The sequence below is a fragment of the Sus scrofa genome, chromosome 7 (assembly GCF_054392235.1).
Source record: "Sus scrofa isolate SSC_HxYL_T2T_F1_AM1 chromosome 7, Sscrofa_HxYL_maternal_Yorkshire_Landrace_v2.0, whole genome shotgun sequence".
NCBI lineage: Eukaryota > Metazoa > Chordata > Mammalia > Artiodactyla > Suidae > Sus > Sus scrofa.
Window position 1 is genome coordinate 87,904,505 of NC_139389.1, and position 16,647 is coordinate 87,921,151.

The 16,647-nt window shown below is 33.3% G+C and overlaps 1 protein-coding gene and 1 pseudogene across 1 annotated transcript; both read left to right on the top strand.

The window, feature by feature from the left end:
• The first annotated feature begins 1,559 nt into the window (after positions 1 to 1,559).
• LOC100512060 (olfactory receptor 4K13-like) lies at positions 1,560 to 2,501 on the top strand. Its single transcript, XM_084970564.1, has one exon. It carries the CDS (start codon positions 1,560 to 1,562, stop codon positions 2,499 to 2,501), a length of 942 nt encoding a protein of 313 aa, XP_084826690.1.
• A 5,658-nt stretch (positions 2,502 to 8,159) lies between these two features.
• On the top strand, positions 8,160 to 10,464 carry LOC100155967 (olfactory receptor 4L1-like; annotated as a pseudogene).
• Positions 10,465 to 16,647: the final 6,183 nt, after the last annotated feature.

Consider the following 16,647-nt stretch of genomic DNA (forward strand, 5'->3'; position numbering starts at 1 on the left):
TCCATTTTCCATTCTATTAGTATGTGAAAGAAAGAAGTTTTATGCTACTCTGAGTGATAGTGTCAAATATCATGGTTAGAGTATGGGCCACTTACAATAAAATGTGTGTCTTACTGATAGCAACCTTACATATCTGAGTTCATATAATTAAATATTCTTTATGGTTAACTAGACATATTGTACCTTTAAAATATATATTGTGTAATTCAAATATTAAAGGCACATAGATAATCAAAAACATGCTATTTTCTTTTCTCATTTTGGCATTAAGTCTGACTCTAGGCTTTGAAGAAAGTAAAAAAAAAAAAAAAAAGACTGTAGATGATCATGGAGCCTGGAATAAGACTTGACCAACAGAACAAAAATCAGATAAACAAGAGAAGTACTGGAAGAAGTGGACTTATGCCTATCAAGGACTGACTTAATTCCCTTTATGCATATTTTTTAAAATTTGGTTTAGATAGGTGAGTCTACTTCAGTATGTAAGACAATATCTGTGAATTATTTCCATTCTTGAAAAAGTTAAAGGTCAAAAGTACATTAAGGAAAAATGCAGAGAAGTAACTATCCAGAGATGCTACATAAATAATACATCATTCCTTTTCTTTCTTTGGGTTCATGATGGTAAATGATTCATTCATTTTATTGCTTATATCTCTTAAAGAGAGAAAAGTTGAACAAGACTACTTTGGTAATCTTACTAGTTCACAGTCTTAATTATAGTGCATTTGGTATTTCTATACACTCATTACATAAATGAAAATGTGTCAATTAAAACAAAATATCAAATAGAAATTATCATTTCATCATATTTTGAAAAAGTAGGATAAGAATGCATAGATGCGATACACTCACTTGTCCAATCCCAAAACAGAAGAGTAAGGCCAATGGTAAAGTGAACATCTCTAGTTATCAGAGTCAATCTGGGTCATTCAAGTCAAAAACCTCAGTAATTTGATTTAATCTCAGTAAACTACTTAGGTCTCTCAACATTCAACTTTGAACAATATGGGTCTTTAATTTGTTCACTTCAGGAGGCATAATGCACATCATGTGATTTCAGCAATATTTTTTTTGGAATGGCAAATGTTTTTTTACTGCATCCTGAGGATGTCACAAAATTGTGTTAGTAATGTACTTCCTGAGTCCCACGAAAGATAAAAACCTATTTCCCTGATGCTTTCTAAAACTTTTTTCTGCAACTCTAATAAGCTCAATGTTCACTCATATATTCTTATCTGGAGCTGAACACGAAGGAAGACAAGTTTTCTCAAGTGTTTAACTGACTTCACCTTGTACTAATCAAGACACTAATTTGATTTAGTTGGCTCCAAAACCACCACATTTTTACAGTCCTGTGGTCCTGAGAAATATCTACAACTTCAAAATGCTTACATGCAAGTTGCATGACTACAAGGGCTGCTTCCTTGAATTAAAAAAAAAAAAAAAAAAAAAAAAGGCGGCTTAAGAAAGATTAGGTTCCCTGACCTGTTAGCCTATGACTTCCTGTGTGTTTTCCCCTTTCAGACAACTTCTGACAAACTCATGCAGAGGGATGAATGGATCTCCTGAATAACACATCGAGTGTTTCTGAGTTCATCTTGCTGGGACTCTCCAGTGCTCAAGATATTCAAATGTTCTTTTTTGCAATCTTCACTCTTGTCTATGTAGCCATCATAGTGGGAAACCTCCTCATTGTGATCTCTGTGATATCTGATAACCATCTTCACTCCCCCATGTATTTCTTTCTGGCAAATTTATCATTCTTTGATCTATGTCTTTCCTCCACTGCAACTCCCAAAGTGATTTTGGACTTCCTTAGAGAACGTAAGACCATCTCCTGGTGGGGCTGTATGACCCAGATGTTCTTTATGCATTTCTTTGGGGGTGGAGAGATGTCTCTTCTGATAGCTATGGCCATTGACAGGTATGTCGCCATATGCAAACCCTTACACTACAAGACTATCATGAGTCATAAGATGCTCATTGTGTTTCTACTGCTCTCCTGGGCAGTTGGGTTCATACATACCACTAGCCAGATGGTTTTCACTGTAGGTTTACCTTTCTGTGGTCCCAATACTGTGGACAGCATTTTCTGTGACCTTCCCCTGGTCATCAGGCTTGCCTGCACTGATACCTACATCCTAGAGCTCCTGGTAATTGTGAACAGTGGGCTCCTGTCCCTGGTATGCTTTGTTCTCTTGCTCATTTCCTACACTGTTATGCTCATCACCATCTGGCAGCACTCCTCCAGTGCATCTTCCAAGGCTCTGTCCACACTCTCTGCCCACATCACTGTGGTCACACTCTTCTTTGGTCCCGCTATCTTCGTCTATGCCTTCCCGTTTAATAGTTATTCTGTAGATAAGTTTCTTTCAGTGTTTTACTCTATGATCACCCCTCTCCTTAATCCCATTATTTATACTCTGAGAAATCAGGAAATGAAAGCAGCCATCAAGAGAGTGAGCAGGCAGCATATTGGTTCCTGTCTCATCCACTAAACATTATCTGGAGCAAATGATTGTTTTGTGTTTTCTGCTATCGAGGAGGGTTGAGTCTTAGGTTTATTCAAATGATTGAAATCAAGTGTTTAATAATATCAATTTTCTTTCTTAAAATGTGTGGAATTATTAAGATATTTTTGATTTAAAATACTATTGGAAAATGTTCTTAGCATAGGTGTAATACATCAGTAGGTTCTCATTAATTTTCTCCATTTCTTCCTTGTCTTAAAATTTAGGGAAACCTTGATGAAAGTTTAAAATGCATGGCCACTAAAAATAAAATAAAATAAAATAAAGAATATACATAAGCATAATATCCTCTTACAAATATTGTATAATATTCCAGTGAATGAATTTGTAAAAATAACTAGTAAGATGGCACAGTATATTTTTTAACATAAATTTTCATTTTTGATTATATATAGTAACTTAATAGGTATTTAAAATATTTCAACTATACGGAGTCTTCAGAGAAGAGTTTGGTTTTAAATCAGTATTTGAAGAATATTTTTGCACTGTATGGCCTCAATTATCCTTAGTATAATGTTAAAATACTCCTAGAAATGAATATTTCAAACATACATTTGATTATCCAAATAGCTTTTTTTAAGAATCAATAAAACTGTAGTAGTGAAGTGTCAGTCCATAAAGTGCTTAATGTATCTTGCTGCAGCAGGCAGTATGTTCTTTTAACTGAATTCTGTCATTTATGAGACATTTAAAAAATATTTACTAGTTAGAAAATACTTCCCAAAGCAACAGAGATAAGTGGTTTATCACACAGCCCTGTTCTCTGCCCTGGAGAGAATTATGAGGAGGCATCTAGGTTAGGTCTGGTGTTGTCAGAAAACCACTTAAGAAGGAGATATTTACATCAAAACAGCTGAATAGCATTGAGAACTATGTCTAGATACTCATGTTGCAACAGAAGAAAGGGTGGGGGAAAAACTGTAATTGTAATGTATACATGTAAGGATAACCTGACCCCCTTGCTGTACAGTGGGAAAATAAAAAAAAAAAAAAAAAAAGAAAGAAAGTAAAAAAAAAAAAAAGGAGAGTTTTGAGTGGAAAAAGCCTTCCAGGCAGAAGGGCCAGTGTATACAGACATTGTTAAGTAAGAAAAAACTTGTACATACTCAAGAGAGACCTTTATGAGGAAGGTTGATGAATAAAAAGAAGAAAGACCTGTGCTGATACTGTGTAGAAAGGAAGAGACATGTGTTCAGGCCTAATGAATCCTGGATAAAGAGCCCTTAAAGGATTTTGACAATGAGTGGGAATAGATTCAATATACTTTTAAAGTCTGATGTAGGTCTCCTAAGTGCAGAATAAATTGTAACAGAAGTGAAAGCAGTGAGAATAACTGGTAGGCTGTTTGAGAGAGTAAGCCCAAATTGATGAAATGATCCCAGCTGGGAGTGTGTGGAAACACTGCAAAGAGACCTTCCAATGACAGAAAAAAATCTATAGGTATGCAAATATCTTGGGAACCATCTCTTTCAATGTCTTTTACTTTACAAAACAATGTACCTAGTATATCAAACTTACATATTTTTTGTTCTTACCCCCTGGTTTTTGTTTTTCCCTAGTTTAGTTTGGCCTTAGAAAATGTGTTCCTAACATTTCAGCTTTATTCTGAAAAATTCTAAGTCCACCATCCTTACCAACTGGATGGGTAACAGGTGCTCATATTATTTAATTTCATTTTTTTTTTTTAGGGCTGCATCTGCGGCATATGGAGGTTCCCAGGCTAGGGGTCAAATTGGAGATGCAGCTGCAGGCCTATACCACAGCCCACAGCAATGCCAGATCAGAACTTCATCTGCAACCTACAACCTCATGGATACTAGTCAGGATCTTAACCACCTGATCCACAACTGAGCTCCTAATTTCAATTTTTAAAGAATCCTTTCCTCTCTTTCAAACAGTTCCTCAAATGACACACTAAATCGTAGTGTATATCTCCTTAGCCAAAATATTTTTTAAAGGTTTTCTATTTATTTTGTTAATGGCATTCTAATTGCTAGTGGCTGTCTGGAGAACTTTTTTTTTTTTTTTTTTTTTTTTTAATTCTGAGGCTTAGTTAGAAAGAAAGAAAGAGTGAGAAATTTATTTATTAGCAATGTCTGTTATGGGCCTTGGAAATGAATGTGGAACCACATTTATCGCATACTTACAATCTTCATGTCCTTGCAATCTTTTCAAGAGTACTATAATTGAGGAAATATGGATGAGTTACATATAAGAATAAACACAGAAAGTCCTCAGTCAGGTGAAATCATCCACTGTCATGTATTACTATCCAGTTAGCTTTTAGAATTTACTTGCTTAATTACATTATTTTACCATGAAAGTTTACTCTAATTGCCTCCATGATCTTCCTTTAATACTGTTGAGCCATCATTAAACATAATTACAAAGGACTACGTGAAATTCTAAATTTTTAGAATGGTTGACTCCTAAAATTTACTAATAATTTGTTGATTACCGTGAATCATGTATTTATTACCATAGTGAAAGCCTCCCCTGCTTCTTGTTCTAGCTCATGAGTGTATGTGATTTCTCTCTCTTTTTCCCTTGTAGTAAAAGATTTTTCTCTATATACCTTCCTCTGTGTGGACACTGTTAAACTGAATTGAATAATTCATTTAATTACCAAATTATATCCAGATTGATGAAGTCAAATTAATAGAGTTATACTTTTCTCAAGTCCATCATTTTATGATAGACCCATTTTCTCTAAATGTGCTCACTCTCTATCAACCAAAACACAGGAGTCAGTGCTTTTTCTGGAAAGCACTTACAGAAAGTCCACATGGCTGATACACTAGGTGAACTCACAATCTACTTAAATAATGAGAGAATAAGTCCCTTCCTTGAACTCTAGGGATAACTATCTAGCATGTTTATTTTAATAACTCCCTCTGGGGATTAATCAATAGTCTAAATTTTATGTATATGTTTCTTGTCCTTTTTTTTTCTGAACTGCAAATGACTGTTACACAAATCCACGGATATCAAAAAAAGAAAAACAATATACATTCAGAATCTTACTGTGTCTACATATCTTTGAAGAGGTCACTCCTCAGCCAGATCTGGTAGGTTTAAATAGCAGTGCTAATTTAAATTGTATGCTTTAATAAAAGAGAAGACTTTGTACAAGAGACTGAGGAATGAATGAAAACCCTATATTATTCTGATCATAAGGGCAACAGAAAAAGATAATTTGTGTCATCTATTTTCTGGACAGATGTATTTAGTTTTAGTAAGCAGTGCAGTCTGTGACTGCTAAATAGATAGCACTGACATCCCTAATCTGAAGGGTCAGTTTTATCATTTGAGTTTGTGTTTTTGGAATATAAACGAGTTTTTTTAATCCCTATGGTATAAAAAGACAAAAAATGTGGAACTTGGTTAATTAATTTCATCCTTGGCTGTATTTAGTAGCTGTGGCAATTCTGAAATGTGTTCTAATAAAAATCTCACATCAAGCAAATGGAAAACATTGACTTATTTTATTTCAAGTTAATTTACTAATCTATATTTTTACTTTCCTACATAGAATATTTATTTCAACTTAGAAAATACTTATGGAATGTTAAGTAAAATAAGTGATTAATTTAAATGAATATTTAAAAACATTTCCCCCTCAAGTCTACATTTATTTTCTTGAGTGTAGAGTTAACCTCTACAATTGCTTAATTATACTGCTGACATATACGTTTTGGTAATTTTGCAAACCAAGAACTATTTCCTATTTTCTAAATCCATCACCTTTTCCTACCTACATTTCAAAACAAATATTTTCCCTGGGATAGATCATGATGATAAATAATGTTTTTTTTTTTAAAAAAATGTATATATACATATTTTTAAAAATGTGTGTATATATTTGTTTGAGTCACTTTGCTGTATATCATAAATTGGCATGACATTGTAAATCAACCATAAGAAAAAATAAAAAGAAAAAATACATATACCTTAATATTTAAAAATGATAAATATATGAGAATCAAGTCCTTTGGGCACTTACAATGTTGGACCTTTTCCTATCAAATTTGTAAGTTTATTTTTTAATTAGGAAGATATTTATAATGGTTATTTTGGCAGCAAATCTGATTTTTTCACATGCCATACATTTTCCGTGTTAAGTGAATATTACTTGTGGTTTATCTAATCCATACATGGCTTAAGTAACTCATGTCACAGAAATCATTAAAAAAACTCTTCAAGATCAATAGAAATTTCACAGTCTTTTTTCTTATCAATAGAACCACCAGCTACATATGTCCATATACACTATTTAAGTGAATTTGTGAAAATATACAGGAAAGACTATTACTGAATACATACACAAAATATTAAACATCCTATAGCTTTCTTTCTTCAAGCAAGGGCTACAGTTGAAAAGAATACAGTAATATTTCTTCATTTAGACACCTGAATGGCACAGAAACAGCTAGGTCCTCCAGTCACAAGCCATTCATAGTATTGGTAGACGAAGTTCCCACTAGTGAAAACCTAAACCTTGCCTGAATAAGTTTTATTCAATTATTTTTCAATTCAATATTATTTGTACAACATACAGCACTCAAAAATTTATATCTTTCATGTGTATTATTTTTTTTGGCTGCACCCATGGCATGTGGAAGTTCTGGGGGTCGGGAATCAAACCCACACCTCAGCAGCAACCTGAGCTACTGCAGTGACAAGGGATCCTTAACCCACTGTGCCACAAGGGAACTCCTCATGTGAGTTTTAGCCACACCTCAAGTTAAGAAGAACTGTTTTCTTTTTCTAACTCCAACTTATTTTTATCTGTGTCTGAGTAAAAAAGTAGGTATTTTAAAGATATTTCATATTTGATCATATGTACAAATCGTCATAATGAATGATTTCACTTACCATAACTAACTGATTTGAGTCCATCTTCATTTAAATTTACTTGGATATATTTTATAAATATGCTTGTGAATTTTAAAAAACTAAATTTATAAATGTTGTTTTTGCTTTTAATTTTCCAATTTTAAATATTAAACTATAAAAATTACTTGTTCTCTTCAAAGTTTTCTTCTGTTAGTATTTTGAGACTGAGGACTGCATAATTTTGAAAACAATTTCACAACCAGTATGTAGACTCAATTAGTGCATGAAATATGATACCAATGATGATGACAATAATTCTTTATAAAGAAGACAACTAGGTAGTTTTATCATTTATACTTAATAAAGAAAAAATATTTTCATTTAGAGTACATCTTCTTTACCAAATCTTTCATACTAAAATTTTCCTGTGGTCCATATATCCACCAGAAAATGAGATAATGATAAAGATAAAATTGTGTGAATGCACATACTTAACATAGCAACTATGTAGAGAATGAAATATACAAACACATTCCATATATGTTACCCTTTGGAGTCTCATATCAATCTGGGAGGCTGAAGAGTTGAGAGTATATTTCCCTAGTAAATGTTTGATTCTTGACTCTTGCTTCATTTGTTTGTTTTTTAATTCTGAAAGTTGGGCCAAATAAAAATTTCTGAATATTTTGTGAATTATAAATCAAAGAAAAAAGGACATGCTTGTAGATTTTTTAAAAATATTGATAATGTATAGATTTTCCACTTTCCATCCTGTTACTCAGAACCAGAATGTGGTATAAGTGAGTGTATATGTGAGACTCTATATCTGTGTCGGTATGGTTGATGTATACCATTAATAGCTTTAAAAGAAAAAAAAGAAAAAGAAAGCTGGGACCAAAAGATCTAAATCAAAATAAAAAAGGAGATAAAAGTGAGCCAACAGTGTTAGTTCAATGTGAGCCAACAGTGTTAGTTCAATGTGAGAAAACATATAAAATACAAATATCAAGGACATATGAGCCAGGGTAAAGTTGCCAAAAGTCAGTCTGCACACAAATATAATAATTCAGAGGAAAGCAATCATTACAAAAAGGTAAGCAATTAGGCTCCAAGGAAACACAAACACTACTTGTAAAAGATCTGGTTGTTGTTCAGATATCATCTATATACTGAATGAAGAATACTTCAGCTAGGAACCCAGCAAAAATAGATTCTGAGAAACAGGCAAAAAGTAGAGGTCAGTTTACTTAGGAACCTGTAGGAAATACAGAACACTATTGAAAAAACAGGGAAAAAAGGAAAGGAAGAGAGGGAAGGAGGGAGGGAAGAGGGAAGAAAGGAAGGAAGGAAGGGGGAAGGGGAGAGGCAGGAAAGAAGGGAGAGATGAAGGAAGGGACAAAAAAAAAAATAGAAAAAGGAAGGAAAAAACCTGGACATTGAGAAATATTTATGTACTTGTCCAGAAACTTCACAGGAAGCTTATTTAATTATAATTTTGGGGCAGGGAAGAACATATAACAGACTATACCTAGATTAAAGCTTCAGGGATAAGTGAAATCATCAGTGTATTCCTTTGGGTTGAAAGGAAGGCTGAGAATATAGAATAGCTAATAAAATACCCTAAAGTAATTTCCTAAATGGGTATACAATTCAACTCACATGCACATATCTAAATATTTCAAATTAGGGTGGTGCAAAGGGTAAAGGATTGAATACCAGAAACCAGAACTTTATTTGACTATATTCCAATCCACTTGAACTGACTCATGGCTAATATTTATTTGACTCTTATTTCTCACGCATTGAACTTGTGGTTCATGAATTCGTGAACTTATGAGAGAAACAACAAATAAAAGTGAAGACAAAATCTATGACTGGAAACCACATTTATAAAATTTTACAGTAAATTTCCTATATTTTTGTCGTTCTGTCTGAAAACAAATGCAGTAATGTGAATGTGTATACAAGTAATGTGCTTGCATTAAATCAATTGAAATGTATTATTCAGAAATATCCATCTCTTCTCCTTCTATAGGAATCAAATACTATTTTCTATATGTCCATATCTTCAACATTATCACAGATAAAATTATCACTTTTTCTAGTTTATCTTGATTTTAAAGATTTTCTGAAAACTCCTATACAGACTCGATCAAAGTGAAGAATAGCTCAGTAATATCTGAGTTTGTTTTGTTAGGACTCACCAACACTTGGGAACTTGAAATTTTCTTTTTTTTTCATATTTTTGTTGGCATATGCAGCGATTATGGCAGGGAATCTTCTCATTGTGGTCACTGTCACTTTTGACTCTCATCTGCACTCGATACCAATGTACTTCCTCCTTGGAAATCTCTCCTTTCTTGATATGTTTCTCTCTACAATCACAACCCCTAAGATGGTTGTCGATTTTCTCAAGGAGAATAAAACAATTTCTCTGTGGGGCTGTATGGCTCAGATGTTCTTCCTTCACTTTTTAGGGGGCAGTGAGATGACTCTTCTCATAGTTATGGCTGTTGATCGGTACATTGCAATATGCAGACCTCTTCATTACACAACCATCATGAACCACCGGATGCTCATGGGCTCTGTGCTGCTGTCATGGGCTGTTGGTTTTGTGCATACGATGAGCCAGATGGTTTTTACTATCACCTTGCCCTTCTGTGGCCCCAGTGTAGTGGACAATGTTTTTTGTGACCTTCCTCTAGTTCTAAAGCTTGCCTGCACTGACACCTATGTTCTGGAGTTGCTGGTGATTGCTGACAGTGGACTACTGTCTTTCATTTGCTTCATTCTCTTACTCATTTCCTACACTGTCATTCTGGTAACCGTCCGACATCGATCCTCTGGTGGCCTCTCCAAGGCTCTGTCCACACTGTCTGCTCATATTACTGTCGTCACTCTGGTCTTTGGGCCATGTATCTTCATTTACGTTTGGCCATTTAGTAGCTTTTCAGTGGGCAAATTTCTTTCTGTGTTTTATTCAGTTATCACACCATTATTGAACCCCCTTATTTACACTCTGAGGAATCAGGAAATGAGAGCCGCCATGAGTAGGCTGAGGACTCAACATGTAAGCTCCAGACAGAACTTCTAGGCAAGACCATGGTGAAGATTTTTAGAGCAAAAATCATATATATATTACACCTCAAAATAAGCTGGTATTAATTTTTGTTTGTATATATTTAAAATATTCATAATGTATATTAAAATTACCAAATATTCCATCATTATATCTCTATGACATATTTCGCTTATTGAAAGAATAGTTTTTAATTGAAATTCAATTTAGTTGGGGTTAGATTTTTTAAATGTAATAAATAGTTAAATAGGGGAGTTCCCATCGTGGTGCAGTGGAAACAAATCTGACTAGAAACCATGAGGTTGTGGGTTTGATCCCTGGCCTTACTCAGTGGGTTAAGGATCCAGCGTTGCCATGAGCTGTGGTGTAGATTGCAGACATGTCTCAGATCTGGCATTGCTGTGGCTGTGGTGTAAACTGGCGGCTACAGCTCTGATTAGATCCCTAGCCTGGGAACCTCCATGTGGCGTGGTCACAGCCCTAAAAAGACAAAATAATAACAATAATAATAAGTACAAAAAACCAAACTGGCTCATAAACAAAGAGAAATAAAATATGAATTTTTCTACTTTAAATTCAGAATTAGAGATCTTTCAGCTAAATTTTCCATTTGATAAATTCACATAAAATGTATTAAAGTGAAAGCACAGGCACACATAAGTTTATACTTCTGTGGATCGTTAAGATGTATAAAAATTATTACTTTTTAAACTAGGCAAACAGGCAAGTTTCTATGTTCAGACAGATCCACTACTATTATCTGCTGGCAAGAAGGCACATGTTTATTTCTTAAGTAAATAGAAACTCCACCTGACATATAAATTTCACACACATAAGCTCCTTTATTCCATCATTTATGTTTGTATTCATAGTTGTTCTCATATACCTATCAAGAAGAAAGTAAAAGCATTACTGTTGGGTCAGTCCACAGGGACAGGGAATAAACTACCCCTTATACACTGTCATTCACTTCACGACAAAACAGAAAGTATACAATCTGTTTACATTGCATAAACTGTGTTAAATTACAAAGTATGATATATGGTTCATGGACATTAGAATAGACAGACATTCTATGCACTCTTTGGTATCAAACTTATACACTGTTTTCCCAAAAACATTCAGTGATAATTTTATAGGCTTCTATCCAATACTTCTCTTCACTATCTCTAAACAATATGTGTAATATACCAGCTATAGGTTAAAGGGTGCTTTAACAATGTATCTCTAGCCATATCTGCATGATGTTTAACCTAATTCTTATTTTAAAATAAGCTTTGAGGAGGGCAGGAGTTGGATCCCTGAGGATGATCAATGGACATACTTGCATCTTTCCTTTTTTTATGTTGTTTTTTTGGTTTGTTTGTTTGTTTGTTTTTTGCTTGTAAGGGCTGCACCTATGGCATATGGAAGTCCCCAAGCTAGGAGTCCAATTGGAGCTGCAGCTGCTGGCCTGTGCCACAGCCATAGCAATGCTAGATCTGAACTGCATTGGCTGCCTATACCACAACTTGCAGAAATGCAGAATCCTTAACTCACTGAGTGAGGCCAGGGACTGAACCCTCATCATCAGGGATACTAGTTGGGTCTTAACACTTTAAGCCACAATGGGAACTCCTACTTCCATCTTTCTTACAAACTATTTCGATCACAAAGTTTAGGGTAGACAATAATATAACACGTAGTTTTGTCAAATTTTTAACATCTTGTGTCATTTATTTCTTATTATCTTTTACTAAAATTAAAATGGATTATTAGAAATAATAAAGACCTCTAAGCAACCTCCATATAAAATTATTTGATCATATCAAATATAATCATTATCAACTCTATATCATTCCTTTGCATATTTTAAAATTTTTTTCTCACATTTTGTACATTGTGCATAAAAATATTTTGCATAGTTTACCTTGATATAAATGGTATCTATATAAATGCCATTATTACATTTATTTTTTTCATTCAATTTAATGTTTTAAAGATTCATCTGTTTAAATATTGCTGCTCTAGTCCATCCTTTTTTCAACGTGGTAAAAAAAAATCTTAATAATTTTTAAGTGTACAAGAGTGTTAACTATATGTACCTTGTTATGCAACAGATCTTTAGACTTTTTCATCTTGCAAAGTTGAAACTCTATATTCACTGTACAAATTCCCTTTTCACCTTCTCCTAGTCTCTTGCCACCACCTGTCTCCTTTCTGCTTCTAATGGTTTGACAACTTTAGATACCACATATAAGTGAATCATGCAGTATCTGTCTTTTTGGGACTGGCTGGTTTCACTTAGCATAATGTCCTCAAAGTTCAACTATGTTGTAACATATGATAGGATTTCCTTCTTTTTAAGGCTGAATAGTATTCCACTGTATGTATATGACTCATTTCCTTTATCCAGTGGACATTCCTTTATCAGTGGACATTTACGTTGCTTCCACCTCTTGGCTACTGTGAATAGAGCTGCAATGAACATGGATGTGCAAGCATCTCTTCAGTATCTGAATTTCAGTTATTTTGTATGTATACCCAGAAGTCAAATTATTGAATCAGATGGTAATTCTATTTTTAATTTTTGAGGAAACTCCATTTGTTTTCCAAAACAGCTGAAATATTTTATTTCCCTAACAATGCAAAGGGACCCTTTTCTCTGCATCTCTATGTCCTCACCAGTACTTGTTATTTTCTGGGTTTTGTTTCTTTTGAAAGAGGTCACCTTAATAAGTATAAAGTAATATCTCATTGTGGTTTTGATTCGCAGTTCCCTGATTAGTGATGTTAGATATGTTTTTCACATGCTTGCTGGCTATTGTGAATTTTCTTTGAATAAATATCTATTCAAGTCCTTTCCCCATTTTTCATTGGGTTATTTGATTTTGTATTGTTAAGTTGTAAGGATTCTTTACATATGCTATATATTAGCTCCTTATTAGATATATGATTTGCAAACATCTTCCATTCTGTAGTTTGCCTTTTCACTCTGTTTCTTTTGCTACACAAAAGTTTTCAACTTTGTTGTAGCTCCCTTTGTCTTATTTTTGCTTTTGCTGCCTGTGATTTGGTGTCATATCCAATAAATAATTCCCAAATTCAACATCTTGAAAATTTTCTCCTATATTTTCTTCAACAAGTTTATACGGTTAGGTCTTACATTTAGGTATTTAATTCACTGGAGTTAATTTTTGAATATGGTAAGTGTAAGAATCCAACATTAACTTTTATGTATCTAACTTCTCACACCATTTGTTGAATTTAGTTCTTTCTTTTTTTGGGGGGGGGGTCTTTTTGCTATTTCTTTGGGCCGCTCCTGCGGCATATGGAGGTTCCCAGGCTAGGGGTCGAATTGGAACTGTAGCCACCCGGCCTACGCCAGAGCCACAGCAACGCGGGAACCAAGCCACGTCTGCAACCTACACCACAGCTCATGGCAACGCCGGATCCTTAACCCACTGAGCAAGGCCAGGGACCAAACCCACAACCTCATGGTTCCTAGTCGGATTCGTTAACCACTGCGCCACGACGGGAACTCCTAGTTCTTTCATTTTAATGGCTACAGAGCCTTATATGTTATGGATCTCCTAAAATTGATTTACCTCTTCTCTTGAGAAGAGTTTAAAAGAGTTCATAATTATCTAATTATTTTTTGTTATGTCATTTCTCAACTGAATATACATATATGCTTCTTTGTGCATAAGATAATTTTTCTAGGATATTTATTTAGAACTGGAAGTGCTGAGTTGTAAGGTATAAGTGTTTTAACTTTACTAGAAATTAAAACATTTCTTCCAAAGTTGTAGATGTTTATACTCTATGAAGGTCCCTAATTTCTCCATGACTTTGTCAATATAGGACTTTGTAAATTGTTGTGTTTTTCCATTTAAATGGATAGAAAATATTTTAAGTTAAAAAATTAAATAATAACTTAAAATACTTATTTCACTTCTTTGGTTAATAGTGAACAGAGCATTAATCAAAATGTTTATTGGACATTCTCTTTTATCTTTCCAGTTTATACTTTTGCTAATTTTTCTTTGGGGATGTTATCTTTTTTTATATTAAAAAAGATTATATAAACAAAATACCTTCACTTATGTTGATTATATTAAAATCTGTGGTGTTTATAGATAAATAAAATACAATTAAATTATTTTTATTTTTATTAATTTTTCTTTTAGATTTGTGATTTTTGTGTCTTATTTAGTATACCTTTTACAATTGATAGCCCAAAATACTTTACTGTCTTTACCTTTTTTATAATTTAAACATTTATATTAGTCATTTAATCCAATTAGAAACTAAATTTTGTATTGTCATCCTATAGGAATCTAAATTATGTCTAGACAAAAAAAAAAAAAAAAAAAAAAAAAAGAAGGAGTTCCCGTCGTGGCGCAGTGGTTAACGAATCTGACTAGGAACCATGAGGTTGCGGGTTCGGTCCCTGGCCTTGCTCAGTGGGTTAAGGATCCGGCGTTGCCATGAGCTGTGGTGTAGGTTGCAGACGTGGCTCGGATCCCGCGTTGCTGTGGCCCTGGCGTAGGTCGGTGGCTACAGCTCCGATTCAACCCCTAGCCTGGGAACCTCCATATGCCGCAGGAGCAGCCCAAGAAATAGCAAAAAGACAAAAAAAAAAAAAAAAATTATGTTTGTATGGATACAAACTATCATGCAAATGTCGTTTACTGAATAGCTTTTCAAACCGATTGTAATGTCACCTTTACTATATATCAAGTATCCATGTATGCTTGGGTCTCTTCCTGGCTTCCTTCATCCATTGGTCATTTTGCCCCTCAGATACAACACTACAAAATCTTAAACATGGTCACTATTTATCACAGTGAATTTACACTTAGAAAATTTTCTACTTTAAGTAAATATAAGTTCTTCTTGTCAATTAACTCTTCTAGATGATTTTAGGATAAGTCGTCAAATTCCACAAAAACAATCTTTGGATATCAATTGAAACTGGATACAATTTATATATTAATTCACAAATAATAGATAACTTTAATATTTTGATTATTCTAATCTATTAAACTAGTATATATATATTTACTTAATTAACATTTTATTCTATAATATTTAGTGATAATTTAACTGAGTTATCAGACATCATATTTTCTTGCTATTACAATGGAATCACTCTTGCTTTATATTTTAGTAGATCATTACTGATATAGAAAAATAGTAGATTTCTGTATATCCATCATATATTCAGCAAATTTGTTGAAATTTCCTATCATTAATTTTAATTTTGTCTATAGATTCCTCTCAATATCCCAACCAGTTTATTTAGAAAAAAATAGTTATTTAATTCCCGATATTTTCCAAACCAAGTACTTGTTGTTTCTTTTAATTTTTCCATATTACATTGGATAGAATCATCAGTACAATGCTGAGGAGAAGATATCACCTTTTTTCTACATGTATATTTGTTTCTAAAATAACATCATCAATGATACCTTTTAAAAATTAAGACATGGTTCTTATATTAATAGACTTCTATTCTTTAAGAAATCACAAGTGATTGTTGATTTCATAAAATTTATATGCAAAATTTGAGATAATTATCTTTACTCATTTAATCTTGTACACTAGTGGATTGAATTAATATTGCCAACATTTATTTTTGCCCAAATTGATGAATTGTACTTTTTAAAAATTGAAGTATAATTGGTATTCAATATTATATTAGTTTCAGATGTACAATATAGTGATTTGACATTTATGTACATTAAGACTTGATCACTATAATCAATAAATTTGTTAAATATCTGTCACCATGCAATGTTGTTATAAAGTTATTGACTATAGTTCCCAAGTTGTACATTAAATCTTCATGACTTATGTATTTTAAAACTAAAAGTTTGTGTCTCTCAATCCCCTTCTCCTATTTTATCAAACCTCCCACCATACTCCAGTCTGGCTATAGTAGTTATGAATTCTTATTGTATATCTTATACCAGATGAACTTATCTGATATATACAGAACATGCAACCCTACTACAGCAGAACATATCATCTTTTCAAGTGCTTATGGAACATTCTTCAGGACAGATCACATGATAGGCCAAAAAACAGGTCTCAATAAATTTAGCATTGGAATCATATCAAGCATATTTTCTGATTACTATAGTATGAAACTAGAAATCAATTACAAGAAATAACTAGGAAAAATATGAACATGTGGAGGTGAAACAGCATGCT